Source organism: Thalassophryne amazonica, chromosome 11 (assembly GCF_902500255.1).
Source record: "Thalassophryne amazonica chromosome 11, fThaAma1.1, whole genome shotgun sequence".
NCBI lineage: Eukaryota > Metazoa > Chordata > Actinopteri > Batrachoidiformes > Batrachoididae > Thalassophryne > Thalassophryne amazonica.
The window spans coordinates 7682822-7698567 of NC_047113.1; the positions used below are offsets into that span (position 1 = coordinate 7682822).

At 40.9% G+C, this 15746-nt stretch overlaps 1 protein-coding gene across 1 annotated transcript; it reads left to right on the top strand.

The window, feature by feature from the left end:
• The first annotated feature begins 3512 nt into the window (after positions 1 to 3512).
• Positions 3513 to 15338, top strand: LOC117519974 (zinc finger protein 570-like). Its single transcript, XM_034181268.1, has 2 exons — positions 3513 to 3789; positions 13461 to 15338. Exons 1-2 carry the CDS (start codon positions 3597 to 3599, stop codon positions 14522 to 14524), a joined length of 1257 nt encoding a protein of 418 aa, XP_034037159.1. The 5' UTR covers positions 3513 to 3596; the 3' UTR covers positions 14525 to 15338.
• Positions 15339 to 15746: the final 408 nt, after the last annotated feature.

Below are 15746 nucleotides of genomic sequence, written 5' to 3' on the forward strand. Positions count from 1 at the left end.
GGAAGGAAATATTGTCTCCCTTGTTCCTCCGTTTGTGGCTTTGCCAACATGCGCAGCTTTCCGGCTTATTCCACCTGTTTCTTGAACTTCTATGCACGTAAATCACTAACTTGCCCGGAATTAAAATGGCGACCACGCCTCCTTACTGACAGTATTTACTTAATGGTTTTTATTACGCTTTTGTTCTTATTTTGAAAGTTCAATAAGTGGACTGATATGTTAAACATGGTGCAAATGCCATGTGAAAGACTAAAGTAAGATAATTTTATGTTTACTGAACAAGTAGCAGACTTTTTTTTGTTTTGTTTTGTATATTGTTCTGCCACTTTTAATTACAAATTCATCCGCACACACCTGAGTTTTCATTATCCTTCATTTGTTTGGCATTTTTTGTTGAAAATTTAGCAGGTGAACACTGGGTGTGTTTTAAACTATATTGTGGTTCTCTTAATTCACAATGTGAAGTAAAACAGAGCATGCCATGTAAAAGAAACAGTTTTATTTTTGCTTAATAAACTTTACTATGTAGTCGAAGACTATTTCTATTTAGTTTCTTTTGTCTGTATTAGCATATTTGATATTGGAGTAATCCAGAAGTAATTGAAAGTAATCAAATTACATTACTTTAATATTGTGGTACTTGGATTACGTTACTGACTACATTTTTCAACAGGTAACTAGTAACTGTATCGGAATACATTTTTAAAGTAACCCTCCCAACCCTGCATATTTTCCAAAGTGAACTTTTTTTATATATATATATATATTTATATGTCGTGAACATGAACAACCGAAGCTCTTCGACATCTCACCATGTCATTTCCAGTGTCAGGGGCTCAGCACTCTCCTAGACTCAGCGCGCCACAGCCTTCACTACACATGAGTCATGGCAGAATGCTAGCAGCGATTAACAGATTATGGCCTCGTTTCTCCTTAAAACTGCCCTGTTTCTACTTAAAACTGACTTTACAATGATTTAAGAGGTTTGACGTTGTCATCTGATGGATAATAATCACATTATTCTGTTTGATTGCTTTGGGTGTAGAGAGTCAGATAGGGAAAGTCTCTGATGTGCTGCTGTCGCGCTGTGATCCTTCGCCCATCATTTATGTGGAAATGATTGTTGTACAAAAGCCTCAGATATCTGTCGCTGAGATAGATGGTGACTGGAGTGCAGTTTTAAGTGGAAACACTGGTGACGCTCCGAAATGACGTATGCGCAGTGAATGCAGTGGAGTGGTGAGATGGGGGCGGGCTGAGCTCCTGACACCCGTTTGCGGCTTCGTCTACCATCAGTTTGTAGCTTTTTACGACAATGTTGTCCAGTTTGTGTCGTTTCCCCCACTGGGCAGATTTTTTGTGCCATTTCCGGTTTGTGCCTTAGTCTACCATGACACGAAGCTCATATTATTTTTTTACGTCATTTGTGTGTGCAGAGCAGAAGACACACCACTGTTCACATGTATGCAAAACTAGACATTATATATGTAGATGTCTCTTGGATTGCCGCTGCCTATTGGAGCTGACGTATCAGTCGGCCACCATCTTGGCTGGGTCCCTTCTGCCCCTATTTGAACTGAGGAAGGTGTATCCCCAACTACAATAATCCGTAACTCCCCAATTGTTTACCCAATTTTCCCACAGTCTGGTTTTTTGCAAACAGCAGAGATTCAGATATGATACAGGATGCTCACACACATTAAAAATACATACTTTCCTGCTTAAAGACTTTATCTTATGCTCTTTAACAAAGACATATGGTATGGCATATAGATAAATGTATAAATTACTTTTAGAATTTAGTAAAGAAACAAGTTTGGATTGTTCATTTGAATTTAATTCTCTCCTCACACACACACACACACACGGGACATCACTTTAATTTCCTCTGCTTCGCTCACATGTTTTTGTTAAAAAGATGAATCAAAAAGACACGCACATCCAAGATGTGTAAAACGGTGTGTTAGATCAAGGTGAGAAATATTAAAGCAAAAATCCGCACAGCCTAAGCGCTCCCAATGCAAAAAAAAAAAAAAAAAAAAAAAGTTTTATTAGACACCCCTAATAAAATTAAAAAAAAAAACTTTTTTTTATTTTCATGGGATCAAGCACTTAGGCTGTGCAGATTTTTGCTTTAATATTTGTTACAAAGATGAACATTTTTTCAAGGCCAGGAAAAGAAAGATCCAGGTCATTCCAGGGTCTTAAACTACCTTGTTAGGCTTTTGAGTGGGGCTGGAGAGCTAAAAGCCTTGAAAAAGAATTGTGTTGCAGAGCTTCTTGCATGTGCTGGCACTCTGTATCACCAGTGGAGTTAATTTTACGATGTGGTGCAGCCTTACTTTGTGAAATATAGACACCACTCAACTCCAAAGAATTGTGAAACAAAAGCACATAAGTGGATGGAAATGCGCACAAATGCACTCTTCCTTTCACCGCATTAATGAAAATTCGCTTGAGTTGCGATACTAGTTGGATGGAAACACAGCTAAGGAGAGAGAATACCACTTCCTGCTGTAATAATTCATAATGTATTTTATTGTGTAAAATATTTGTATACATGATTGTATATAAAGACACATCATAACACATCATAACATAACAATAAAAACAGCTATTAACAATTTTAAAATCTGGTGGCATTCATTATACTATAGTACAAATAGTAAAATATCTATACTCGAGGATAAGACCACTTCAGGTGGCAAACTGTTCCAAATCTTTACTGCTCGGTTACTAAACACATTTTTCCTCACATTCAATCTAGATCTGTTAACTTCCAAACACAATTCATGGCCTCTAAGGCCTTCTCATTTTGAAAAATACAGTGGGGCCAACATTCTCAAAGCCATGCAAAATTGTATATATTTCAATCAAATCACCTCTGGTTCGTCTGTCTTCAAGACTTGTGAGACCCAGTTGCATAATATTACAAATTGTAAAATAACCAAAATTATTGTTCAACCTTGTCTATGAAAGGCAATCCCACGCGATCTGGTGCAAGCTTATTCTCAACAGACCCATCCAATATGGCGGCGACGCTGGATTACGTTCTTTTCTTCTTTTCTTAAGTTACCAGTGCCTTAAAGACCGCACTAGAATGTTTCAAATTGTTAAATGCCAAGATGGTTTGTACGTTTAATAAATAAATAAAAAAAAAGCGCCCGGCTTCAGTTACAGCCAGTCAGAATGCCGCTCTCGAGAACGATCCAATCAGAGTAAGGCTTACTAAGGGGGATTTAGATTCGGCCAATAGTAAATGTAAAAATGCATTTTTTTTTAACCTCTATTTCTCATGATAATACTGAGAATGTTATAGTGGCCTTATTTTTTGTTCGTTTACTGTTTGTTATTGCATTTGTTGAAATAAAGTTTTGAGAAGAAAAAAACAACAAAAAAAGTCTATGTACGCAAAGGGAGTGGTAAGATGGCTACTCTGCGGTGTCGCTCTATCCAGAGCAGTAAAAAAAAAAAAAAAAAAACGACTACAGCGAGAACGGAGCTCAGCAGCATACCGCTACTAGCTAGTTCGCGTGAAAACGTGGGGCGTTTGTGACGGAAACTGTGCGGAGAAAAGGCTGGTGTGTGGTGTGAAAATGTCTAAAGTCCATGTGCTGAGGGCGCTGGTGGAGCAGCGGTTAGCTGCAGCTGCTGAGGAGATATTCGAGCTGTTTGAAAGAACCATAGCAGAGTACCATGAGGAACTCTGGCGGTCTAAAGCAGGGAGCGGCCCGCAGCGCCCTCTACTGGGCGATGTCTTCAACCTTGATGTTTGCTTGAATGCAGCAGGTTTGTCTCGTTGAAATTCTTCATTTTTAAAAGTGTTTTTCAAAAACAAACAAACAAACATGAAAGTGGAGAGGGCACGCTGTTGGCCGCCATGTTACGCAGGTCAAAATGTAGCTGGCTGCCCCTAAAAGTTAGAAACTTTCAATCTATCAGTATGAAGTCGGACATTTTCAGAACATTTTCATTGTCCTTTTATCCCAGTATATTATATCTTCTCAGGATCAGACAGTTTGTATTAGGCTGTGACATTATTATACCAAATCCAAAATATTTAATCATTTAAATAACAACAAAACTCAAACATCACTGTTTGCTCCTGAACTCTGAACAACCTCTCTAATTTTTCAATTCAGTTTCAATTTATTTTCATTTATATAGCGCCAAATCACAACAGAGTTGCCTCATGGCGCTTCACACAGGTAAGGTCTAACCTTATCAACCCCCACAGCAACAGTGGAAAGGAAAAACTCCCTCTGAGGAAGAAACCTCAAGCAGACCAGACTCAAAGGGGTGACCCTCTGCTTGGGCCATGCTACAAAACATAAATTACAGAACAATTCACGGACGAATATACAAGAAATGCTATTGGCGCACAGGACAGGAGCATCGCCAACACGAACACAATTCCCATCTCTGGATGGAGCTGCACCTTAAACAGAGAGAAAAAACAATCAGACATCAGAAAGACAAATACTGTATAATTTGCCAGCATTAAACAACAAGAAAAACAGAAGAAATACTAATGTGATCGCCAGCCACTAGCCCTAAACTTCACTAAAAGACCCAGAATTTAGGTAAAGTTCAGGCCGCGGCCCGCTCCAATTACTAATAACATGAATTAAAAGAGTAAAAAGCGTAAAACAAAACTGTACCAGTATGCTAGCCATAAGAAAGGGAAAATAAGTGCGTCTTAAGTCTGGACTTGAAAGTCTCCACAGAATCTGACTGTTTTATTGACGCAGGGAGATCATTTCACAGAACAGGGGCACGATAAGAGAAAACTCTGTGACCCGCAGACTTCTTATTCACCTTAGGGACACAAAGTAGTCCTGCACCCTGAGAACGTAAAGCCCGGGCTGGTACGTAAGGTTTAATTAGGTCAGCGAGGTAGGAGGGTGCCAGTCCATGAATAATTTTATAGGTTAGTAGCAGAACCTTAAAATCTGATCTCACTGGGACAGGAAGCCAGTGAAGGGATGCCAAAATGGGTGTAATGTGGTCGAACTTTCTGCTTCGTGTCAAAAGTCTGGCTGCAGCATTTTGAACCAATTGGAGACCCCTAATGCTGGACTGTGGTAAACCAGAAAATAGAACAGTGCAGTAGTCCAATCTAGAAGAGATAAATGCATGGATCAGGGTCTCAGCATCAGCCATAGATAGGATGGGTCGAATCTTCGCTATATTTCGCAGGTGGAAGAAAGCAGTCCTAGTAATATTTCTAATGTGGAGGCCAAAGGACAATGAAGGATCAAAAATTACTCCAAGGTTCCTCACTTTGTTAGTGTGATGTATGACACACGAGCCGAGGCTAAGCGTTAACTGGTCAAATTGATGCCGATGTCTCACTGGACCAAGAACCATCATTTCAGTCTTATCAGAATTTAAAAGTAGGAAGTTTCTAGACATCCAACTTCTCACTGCTGCAAGGCAATCTTCTACGGATTTTATGTGAGTGAGATTAACAGCAGTTATTGGCATGTATAACTGAGTATCATCTGCATAACAGTGAAAGGTAATCCCAAAACGCCGCAATATGTGCCCAAGGGGTGCTATATAAAGGGAGAAAACCAGGGGGCCTAAGACAGACCCCTGTGGAACCCCAAATTTCATGTCACTAAGGTTAGAGGTAGTGTTACTGTACAAAACACAGTGAGAACGACTGGTCAAGTATGACGTCAGCCATGCAAGGGCACTCCCAGTAATCCAAAAATGATTTTCCAGCCTATCAAGTAGAATATTATGATCCACTGTATCAAATGCAGCACTGAGATCTAACAGCAGCAGAACCATGGTGGTGTCCGAATCCATTGTAAGCAGAAGATCATTCACCACTTTAGTGAGAGCCGTCTCTGTGGAATGATATTTTCTAAAAGCAGACTGCAGTGGCTCAGAGATTATTCTCAGTAAGATAGTCTACGAGCTGCCGTGACACCACTTTTTCCAGAATTTTAGAGAAAAATGATAGATTTGATATCGGCTGGTAGTTTGTCAATACACTAGGGTCAAGATTAGGTTTCTTAAGTAATGGTTTAATCACTGCAGATTTGAAACATTTAGGAACAGATCCAGAAGTTAAAGAAACATTAATAAATTCCAGCACAGTCGGCCCAAGAGTGGGCCACAGGTCCTTAAACAGTTTTGTTGGTATAGGATCAAATAAACAGGTTGTGCTTTTTGTTGACATTACAAGTTTTGTCAGCATGCCTAGTGAGATACTGTCAAATTCTGTAAATCTAGGTCAGGGGTGGTCACGTTTGGTCCTCGAGAGTCACATTCCTGACACTCTTAGTTGTCTCCCTGCTCCAACACACCAGAATCCAATGAAAGGCTCATTAAAAGTCTGCTAACGAGTCTTTCATTGGATTCAGGTGTGTTGGAGCAGGGAGACAGCTAAGAGTGTCAGGAATGTGGCTCTCGAGGACCGAACTTGGCCACCCCTGATCTAGGTAATACCTCAGTAGTGGAGCCCACATCAATAGCACGGTGTAGTGGCTGGATTAAGGCATGCCGGGATATGTTTAACCTGATGTCTTCTATTTTCTTCCCAAAGTAATCCAGGAAATCTTGTGCTGTAAAAGGAGAGCGAACTACAGGTGGTTGTCCATGCAAAAGTGTTGCCACCGTGTCGAACAAGAACTTTGAGTTATGCTTGTTTTTGTTGATCAAATCAGAGTAGTAAGTCCGCTTTGTAGCCAATAATGCATACTTATAGTCTAAGATAGCATCATGCCACGCAAGGTGAAATACTTCTAATTTTGAACAACGCCATTTCCATTCTAGACATCTTGCTTTATGCTTGAGGTCACGCAGATAATCATTGAACCAAGGTGACTGTGATTTTGGGGAGCGCGGTTTTAACACAGGTGGTGCAATCATGTCGAGTGTAGTTTTGAGCACTGAGTTTAAACTATCCACAAGTCTGTCTACTGACTGGGTATTTGTCATATGTGAAGCTAAGACATCAAGCAGTCTAGCTTCGAGTTCAGTCTTAGTTGAGGAGTTGATGCATCGCCGTAAAGATATATAAGGTTGTTGTTCCACTAAGCACAGCAGCGAAACTGTAAATTTAATAAGTGAGTGATCAGACACCACTGATGTAAGAGGCATGATGTCAATATTCGTGACAGCAATACCACGTGTGAGAACCAGATCCAGGGTATTTCCACTAATGTGCGTCGAATCCTGAATGCATTGCCGAAATCCTTATGCATCCACAATTTCCATAAATAATTTGCAGAGGGGATCAGAAGGCTTATTTATATGAATGTTAAAGTCACCAATGATCAGAATGTTATCTACACTAGTTGACAAGTTAGAGATGAACGCACCAAATTCATCTAAGAATTCAGAATATGGTCCAGGAGGCCTATATACAGTGACAAAGTAATATGACTGATTTTTATTCTTCTGACCTTGGCAATGTGTAATATCCTAAGCAGAGCGGAGAATCAGATGCTCAAATGAGTGATATTTGTAACCCCCAACAGCTAATAAACTAAACCTAGATTTATAAATAAGAGCAACACCCCCGCCTTGCTTCGCATCACGAGGGACGTGACTAAATGTATATGCTGGTGGGCAGGCCTCATTTAAGGGGAGGACAGCTGTAGGTTTAAGCCAGGTTTCACATAGCCCAATCATATCTAAGTGATGATCAATAATTAGATCATTGATCAACAATGATTTTGAGGACAGTGATCTTATGTTAATGAGACCCAGTCTAAGGACCTCAGTGGGGTTGACAGTTGAACTGTTTGGGTTTAGGGGTGGTTCCAGAGTAGCATATATAAGATGTCTAGAAGTAGGTTTGGGTTTAAGACATTCCATGCGCGTTGTAGGTAGTAGACACGATATCTTTGCTATTGCTGGAACAACCACTGGGCCATCCTCAATTTCAACATCATCCAATATAGTAATGGTATTAAGTTTGGAAAGCATATCCCTCTATGATTTTTATGGACACAACTACGGAAGCAGGCCACAGTCTCAACTTGTTGAAATTCCCTCCCTGGCAAATAAACTGCACTATCACCATAGTGGATTTTCTGCACTAAATTTCCCGCTAAGCTAATGGATTCCACACCCACATTTGTCATAAGCCTTGCAGGGTCTCTAATCACTTGCTCCGTGGCCTGCTGTAGATTCCTAATGTTACCCTCCCTGTAGAGCTCTATCTATGTTCGCAGACAAGATGGCGGCGCCTTCCCCAGTAGGGTGGAGGCCATCCGGCATCAGCAAGCCATGGTGGCCACAAAACGAAGGCCAGTAATCAATAAAGCTAAAGCCTTGCTGTCTACAAAACTGCGCCAGCCACCTATTTAATGATGTCAGCCTGCTAAACGCCTCATCAGTACCCCGGGAGGGGAGGGGACCAGAGACTATTAATCGATGCCGACACATCTTTTTGGCAAGGTCAAAAGTCCTCTCTATGTCCATTTTTGTGACCTCTGAGTGCTTCATCCAGATATCATTGGTGCCAACGTGAATAACTATGTGACTATATCTCATGTCATGTTCCTTCGTCTGTCTTCCCTTCTGCAGCGTCAGCACCCTAAGATGAGGTGCAATGTCGGGAGCTCTGGCCCCAGGAATACATTTAACGTCAGCTGGCATCTGTAACCTGACTTTGCGGGTGATAGAATCCCCTATCACTAAAGTCCGGTGTTTCGGCCTGGAGACAGGAGTGGAAGTCACTCGTGGGCTCAGAGAATTCACATCTGGCAAATCCAAGGTGGAGAACCGATTCACAGTTTGCACTGGCGAGTGTAATCGGGGTGCCACAACCGGGCACCAAGCCCTACAGGGCTTCCTCTGCCTAGCCACAGTCCGAAAGCCATCCTCCACAGCCGGCCCACCAGTAACCTCATCTGGAGTGCCCGTAACATCTAACTCCACTGAGCTAAGAAGCTGCTCTAACTGATGGACACGGCTCTCTAAGAGAGCCACCCTGTCTTCCAACATCACACAGGATTTACGGAAGGTGTAAAGGTTAATATGTAGTGTACTTTGTGCACTAACAAATTCAAAAATGTAGCCAAGCAAACACGAACTAACCAATAATGGATAAGCTAACCACTCCTAAGGCTCACACAGACGCAGATAAATGAATTAAAATTCACAGCAGTTACACTGAAAAACTAACAGAAGTATTAAACAGATAAAAAAGCAGCAGCTATAAAATACACTAAACAGGTAATTAACTAACAGGAGTGTAAAAAATGAAATGAAAAAATAAGGGTCAGAAATAGCTAACGCAAGCTAACCGCTAGCAAAAATGCTAGCCGCTCCTAAGATTTTACACAGGAGTAAAAATTACTTAAAATTCACAGCAGTTCAACTGAAAAACGAACAGAAGTATTAAACGGGTAGAAAAGAAACAGCTATAAAAAGTAACAACGGAGAGAGGAGCTAGCTAACCTAGCTAGCGAATGCTAACCGCTAGCGAATGCTAACTGCTAGCGATTCACAACAGGACTGTTGTTAAATAACGTTCAGAGTCGATACAATTAATAACCAGAAAAGTGCTAAACAGAAATAAAAGAAGCGTATACAACCATGTGAAGTTCAGAGTGGCGTCACAGCAACAAACAATCCGTCAGAAGCAAGTTGCCAGATCTGTGAAAACCAGCCAACAAGCTACAAGCTGAAATTGACCTTTGTCACCAATTGTGCTGTTTTTACTCCATAACGCCATAACATGCAGTCATAGATATTCCAAATTACCAGGCATGCACATAACTGGTACTCATGGTGCTTGTGCATGCTAAAAATAAATGATGCGCAACAGAAAACACAAGGTAAGCACTTCATAAGAGAAAGCAATGACAGATTGTAGGAAAATTGTTTCCCTCTGCTGTGCATCAGTGATGTTTAGCACATATGAGCACCATGAGTACCAGTTATGTGCACCCCTGCAAATTACGCCCTTTGGGAATGATCAGACATATAATGTGGTCTACTTTCCAGATGATTAGATCATTTTTATTGACCCCTGACTGGCTACAGCTGCCACTCTAGGTTGGCCACCCTACATTTTTGTGTACACTGAGGCTGGACAGTTGTTGTTTAGTCCCCTTAAGTTTTAACTGAAAACCTATTTGGCCTGTGGACTATTAGAGTCTCATTCCAATAATGGAAATGTGGAGCATCTATCCGGAAATGGCGGTCAGATTTGGGACTGCCGGGCCATTTTAAGGGAGCAGGAGCAGGTTTTGCTCTTCCGGTGTAGAGTGTGGCCTTATTGTTCCAAAACTTTCTGAGGGGACTATTATGAAGATAAATGTGTGTCAAAATGGGAGAATGTGTTCACTTGATGTGAGAACTTGTACAACAAAAATCTGAACTTGTGTGTTAACACTTTGACTTGTATTAAAATATTCACACATATGTAAACTTAATTTGAAATTATTGGAGGGGGGGCAACCAAGTGGCTCCTCACCTCTGCTTCACAAACACTGTAACTTAAGTAAAATAATGAAAAAAAAACTGTGAGGCTTGCATGTTCAATCTCCAGCTAAAATGCATCTGCTGATTTGCAGAGAAAGAGGGATAAAAAAAAAAATTTACGCGGGGACCCAGTCCACCAACCTTAAAAAAAAAAAAAAAAGCTTAAAAATGGTTAAATTTTACAAGTTGGTGAAAAACAAAACATAAAGCTACAGCCCATCGCCATTTCAGCAAAAGGCTTTGACCCGACCTTCGCGTCCCCGGCCACCGAGCAAATAGACTCGGTCTTCTATGTGCACTTTAAGTCAAGTTTTCACCGACAGGGTGCAGAGTGGATTTATCAGTGTGGCTTTTGTGGAAAAGCTGCGCTCCAGAGCCCTGTTTTTCACAAGCTGTGCTCACATTCACCACGTGCAGTCTGCCTGTGTTTACAGTTCGGTGTCAGGGGAGTGCTGAGCTGAGCTCCTGACACAGGGAAGGATCCAAAACTTGTAAAGACTTGAAAAAATAAATAGTTACCCAGAAAAACAGAAAGGGATACACTAAATTTGACAATCTGTGTTATATTGACAATCTGGGCCATTACTTAGAGAGAGCCCTGGACTTTTGATATTGTTTAAAAACGCAAAGTACTTTTTATCCGAATGCTTGATTACTAAAATAATCGATAGCTGCAGCCCTACTCAGCACTGTCAATGGATTTAAGCTGAAGTTACAGTAATTTCAGCATTGTGCTGACGGCAGAGGCAGTGTTGTCAGATACAGCTGATGGTTTCAAGCCCAAAAGATGTTCAAATGGGTTTGACCCCTGTGTCATGGGTTTGTGAATATTTTCTCACAGTTAAAATGACAGCTTACGAGTTCAGATTTTCTTTTCTACAACTTCTCATTTGTTTTTGTGTTTTTCTCCCCGTGACTTCAAATTAAGTTTACATATCTGAATATTTTATACAAGTGAAAGCATATGAGTTCACATTTTCATGCTGTTTTTTGTCATTGCAGAGTAGGTTATTTATTTTTGATAGAGCCCGACCGATATGGATTTTTTGAGGCCGATGCTGATAACGATATTTGGATATTTTTTTCATCCAAATATCGATAATCGATTAATCGGCTGATTTGCTGATAGCTGATAAATCAGCTGATTTTATTTTTTATTTTTTTAAATTAATAAAATGTTCTTTTTTGGGCCCTTAGCAAAAAAGGTATAAGATAAAAGCTGAAGCTTTGTCCTCATATTGATTAACTTTATAACAGAGAAGAATTTTCAAGTTCAAAAAATGCAATCAAGAATTAAACCTTTGTGAAATTAGCAAATACATATCCTTAAAAAGAGTTGTGAAATACATCTGATCTTGTACCTCTTGTTGCTGCAACCTAGATATAGTGTTGTGAAAGTGTAGTGACACGGACCCACAACAGGGGGCGCAAATGAACGGTCAATAGATGAGCCAAAAGGTAACAATTTAATGTTGTGAAACGTGCACAACGAACATACAGACAATCTCAGAATATAATTACAGTCAAATTACAAAGGTGACGTGTGGGCAGGCTCGAGGATAGAAGACGTCTGTCCTGAGAAGAGCCGGAACCACGTGATTTCCGCCCCCACAGAACCTGGTGAATACTGGAGCCGCCAAGTCCCGAATTCCCAGGTGATCACCGTCCCCGACTGTTGGATCTGGTACTGCTGGCGAAGAACAAAGACAGTCAAGTGTGGGTGTGTGTACACCCAGTAACAACAGCGGTGGGAATGCCACCTCCACCTCTCACTCAATATGTTGCAGAGTACCGCAGTGACTCCTCAGGGGAAAAGAGTGCCGTCCTGCACTCACTCAGCCTCCACAGAAAAAGGAACCGGTACTCCTGCAAACACTCACAATATACAGATATATTGCAAAAGACACAAACGGCTGAGGATATTACCTCCAATGAAGTATGATATCTCGGCGATGAGGTGGAGATGTCTGGTCTTTATGGAGTGCGATGATGAAGAATGTGTGACAGCTGTCAGGAATTAATGAGTGACAGCTGTCACTCCCGGCTGTGTCCGTGGCGGCAGCGCCCTCTCGTGCCTGAAGCCCGCACTTCAGGCAGGGTGCCCTTTGGTGGTGGGCCAGCAGTACATCCTCTTCTGGCGGCCCACACAACATATAGGTTATATTACAGGTAGAAAACCTTTTCAGTTGCAGACAAGTAATTGTGAGAGGAAATAAACACAAACACTAAGGAAACATTATTTTCACAACACTCCTTTATTTTTCTATTCTGCAACTTTCAAGAACAAAAAAACTTTCAAACAACCTTCGTGCAAGCAGAGGTTGGTTTTAGTGCTGGTAGAACATTTTAACAAGAAAACATGGACCCTGATATAACATGTGAGGAAGCTATCATATTTGTAACAGTAAAATAAGAATCTTTCACAAGACCCTGTAGTATGTTTGTGCAATTTTCAAGAACAGTAACAAACAACTGTCTAGTACAAAAAAAAAAATCTGTGCAAAGTTGCATTAATCTCTAAGGAAAAGATACACATGGACAAACGGTACAAGGACATTTTACATTGCCGACACAAACATAATTTCAGTAACTGTTCTGTTTATGAGAAATTATCGGCGTTCTATCGGCAAAATTTCGGCCAATAGTGAGTACTTTGAAAAGGGCTTATATCGGCCGATAATATTGGCCAGGCTTTAGTTTTTGAGAGTAACTCATCATTCCACTGTTGCCACATGAGAGGCAACATTAATGCAACATTTTCCAAAAATGTTACCGTCCACATGGAGACATTGGTGTCTTTAGAATTAAATAATGTAGATGCTGTTTTCTAAAACCTCAGATTTTGGGTGCGAAAACAAACAGATTTACAGTTTAATAGAGATGGTTATGGTAGAACAAGTGTAGTTTTTTCAATACGTCTCTTCTGCAGTCATATGAAAGAACTCAACAAATACACCAACTGTTTTCAGATACTTTTTCTTCTTCTCTTAAATTTACTCCTGCAGCTCTGCAGCAGGGATTGGTGTGTACTGAACAGGTTCACCCTGGACAGCAGGACTGTAGGCCCAGTCTGGGCCCAGAGCCCCCATGGGATAAGAAGGAACAAGAAGAGGCAGACATCACCATCACTTGTGTTCCTGTGAAGAGTGAAACTGAGGAACAGAAACATCCATCCTTAGAGACTCATCAAACTGAGGATAGCAGAGAGGCAGAACCTCAAGCCAGCAGCTCAATGGAATACATGAAAACAGAAGCTGACATTAAGGATTGTGAAGGTCCAGAACCAGACACAAACCCAGATCCAGATAGTGATGATGAGACTTCACACTCTTCTGAAGCTGAGATTGAACAGGAAGATGATTGGTCTGAGCCCTGGGAACATCAGTCAGGTTTAGAATCTGTAAAAAATAATGAAGCCCCTGTATGTGTTAAAAGGCTTAATCCTCCTGAGAAAACACTCAAATCCTTCCAGTGTGGTAAAACACCTAGACATGAGAACATACGAAATACCCAAATGTTGCGTGATTGTAACCAAAAATCCTTTAGCTGCACTGAGTGTGATAAGACCTTTAAATACAAGATCAGTCTGACGAGACATATCAGGATTCATACAGGAGAGAAACCATTTGTGTGCTCAGATTGTGGCAAAGCATTTACTCAGGAGACGACATTAACGTACCACATGAGATGGCATAGAGGAGAGAAACCATTCAGCTGTCCAGTATGTAAGAAACATTTTAGGCAGAGAGGAGACGTTGGCATACACATGAGAACGCACACAGGAGAGAAACCATTCAGGTGTTCAGTGTGTAACAGGTATTTTAGGCAGAGAGCATGTCTTAGGGTGCACATGAGAACCCACACGGGAGAGAAACCTTACGTTTGTCCATTTTGTAATAAAGCTTTTACCCATAACCAAAGTCTGACACAACACACGCGAGTCCACACAGGAGAAAAGCTGTATAGCTGCAATGTCTGTGGTAAGAGATACAGCACAAAATCCTATTTTAAAAACCATAAATGTTTTTTACTAACAGCAGGCAAAGCTACGGTTGTTCAACTGAAGTGATGTTTCCTCATTGTGTTTGTCCTGTCACTTTAATGTGTCAGCATCTGGCCAGTTTAGACACCATTCAGACTGGGATTGGCAATCCAGTTCAGATCAAAATCAGGCCGAGTCCAGTTTAAGACATCAGTTTTGTCTTGTTATTCGATGCTGTTCCGATTTAAGATTAATTCTTTTCTATCTGGATTTGAGTGATCCGCTGAGATCTGAATGCAAATGTGGCTTGAATCCAGCAAGCTCAAGGATCATGGCGTTATACCTCCGGTTCACAGGGTCAGCATCCAGGTCGTGTGGAAAAGCTGTTTGCAAACTTCCACCAAATTCTGAAGTTAACTTTGCCCAAACTTTGTATAACGTCTTGTCTTTGGTAATAGCTGGTGATGGCTGTGAAATAATCCAGAGACCAGGAATAAATAAACTATCACAATAAATGTTTATGACACATTGGTATGTGTGTGTCGGGGGGGGCAGAATCTGACAAGATTACTGAATGTATACTTGGAAATTGTGGTTCTTAATTCATGGTCTTTTAGCTTTCATGGAGAAGGTGGACAATCATTTGCCGAGACACTTTGGCTTCTCATTTTGTTGAGTAACCATTTTTATACTCTGAAGAATGACTCCAGAGTCCATCTTGTCTTATTCAGAATTGTGATGATTAATAAGAGAAATATTTACAGGATGCAATGCAACGGTTTCTCCATCAGATTTATATCAGATTAGAAGGGAGGAGGAGGAGGAAAGACAGCAGTAGCTGAACCCCAACATCAGCTCAAACATACAGGAAAAGACCATTTAGAAACTGAAATCACAAATTAATAATGACCAAAAGTCAGGGCTGGAAAAGAGCCATGAACAACACAAATGGTAAATGGACTGCATTTATATAGCTCTTTTACATCTGCATCAGATGCTCAAAGTGTTTTACAATAATGCCTCATATTCACCGCGATATCAGGGTGCTGCCATACAAGGTACTCGCTACACACCGGCAGCAACTAGGGGATTTATGCCCAAGGGCCCTTAGTGATTTTCCGCTCAGGCTGGGATTTGAACCAATAAATCACTTAACCACTAGACCATCACCTCCCCCAACACGAGACTTGGACTGCCATTGTACGCATAGAACAAAATTCTGCCACAGTGCAAAATTAATAAACTGTCACATATGAAACCTAATGATGACTACAGTCCTCAGTATTTGTTCAGGATCAAGCAGGTGTAG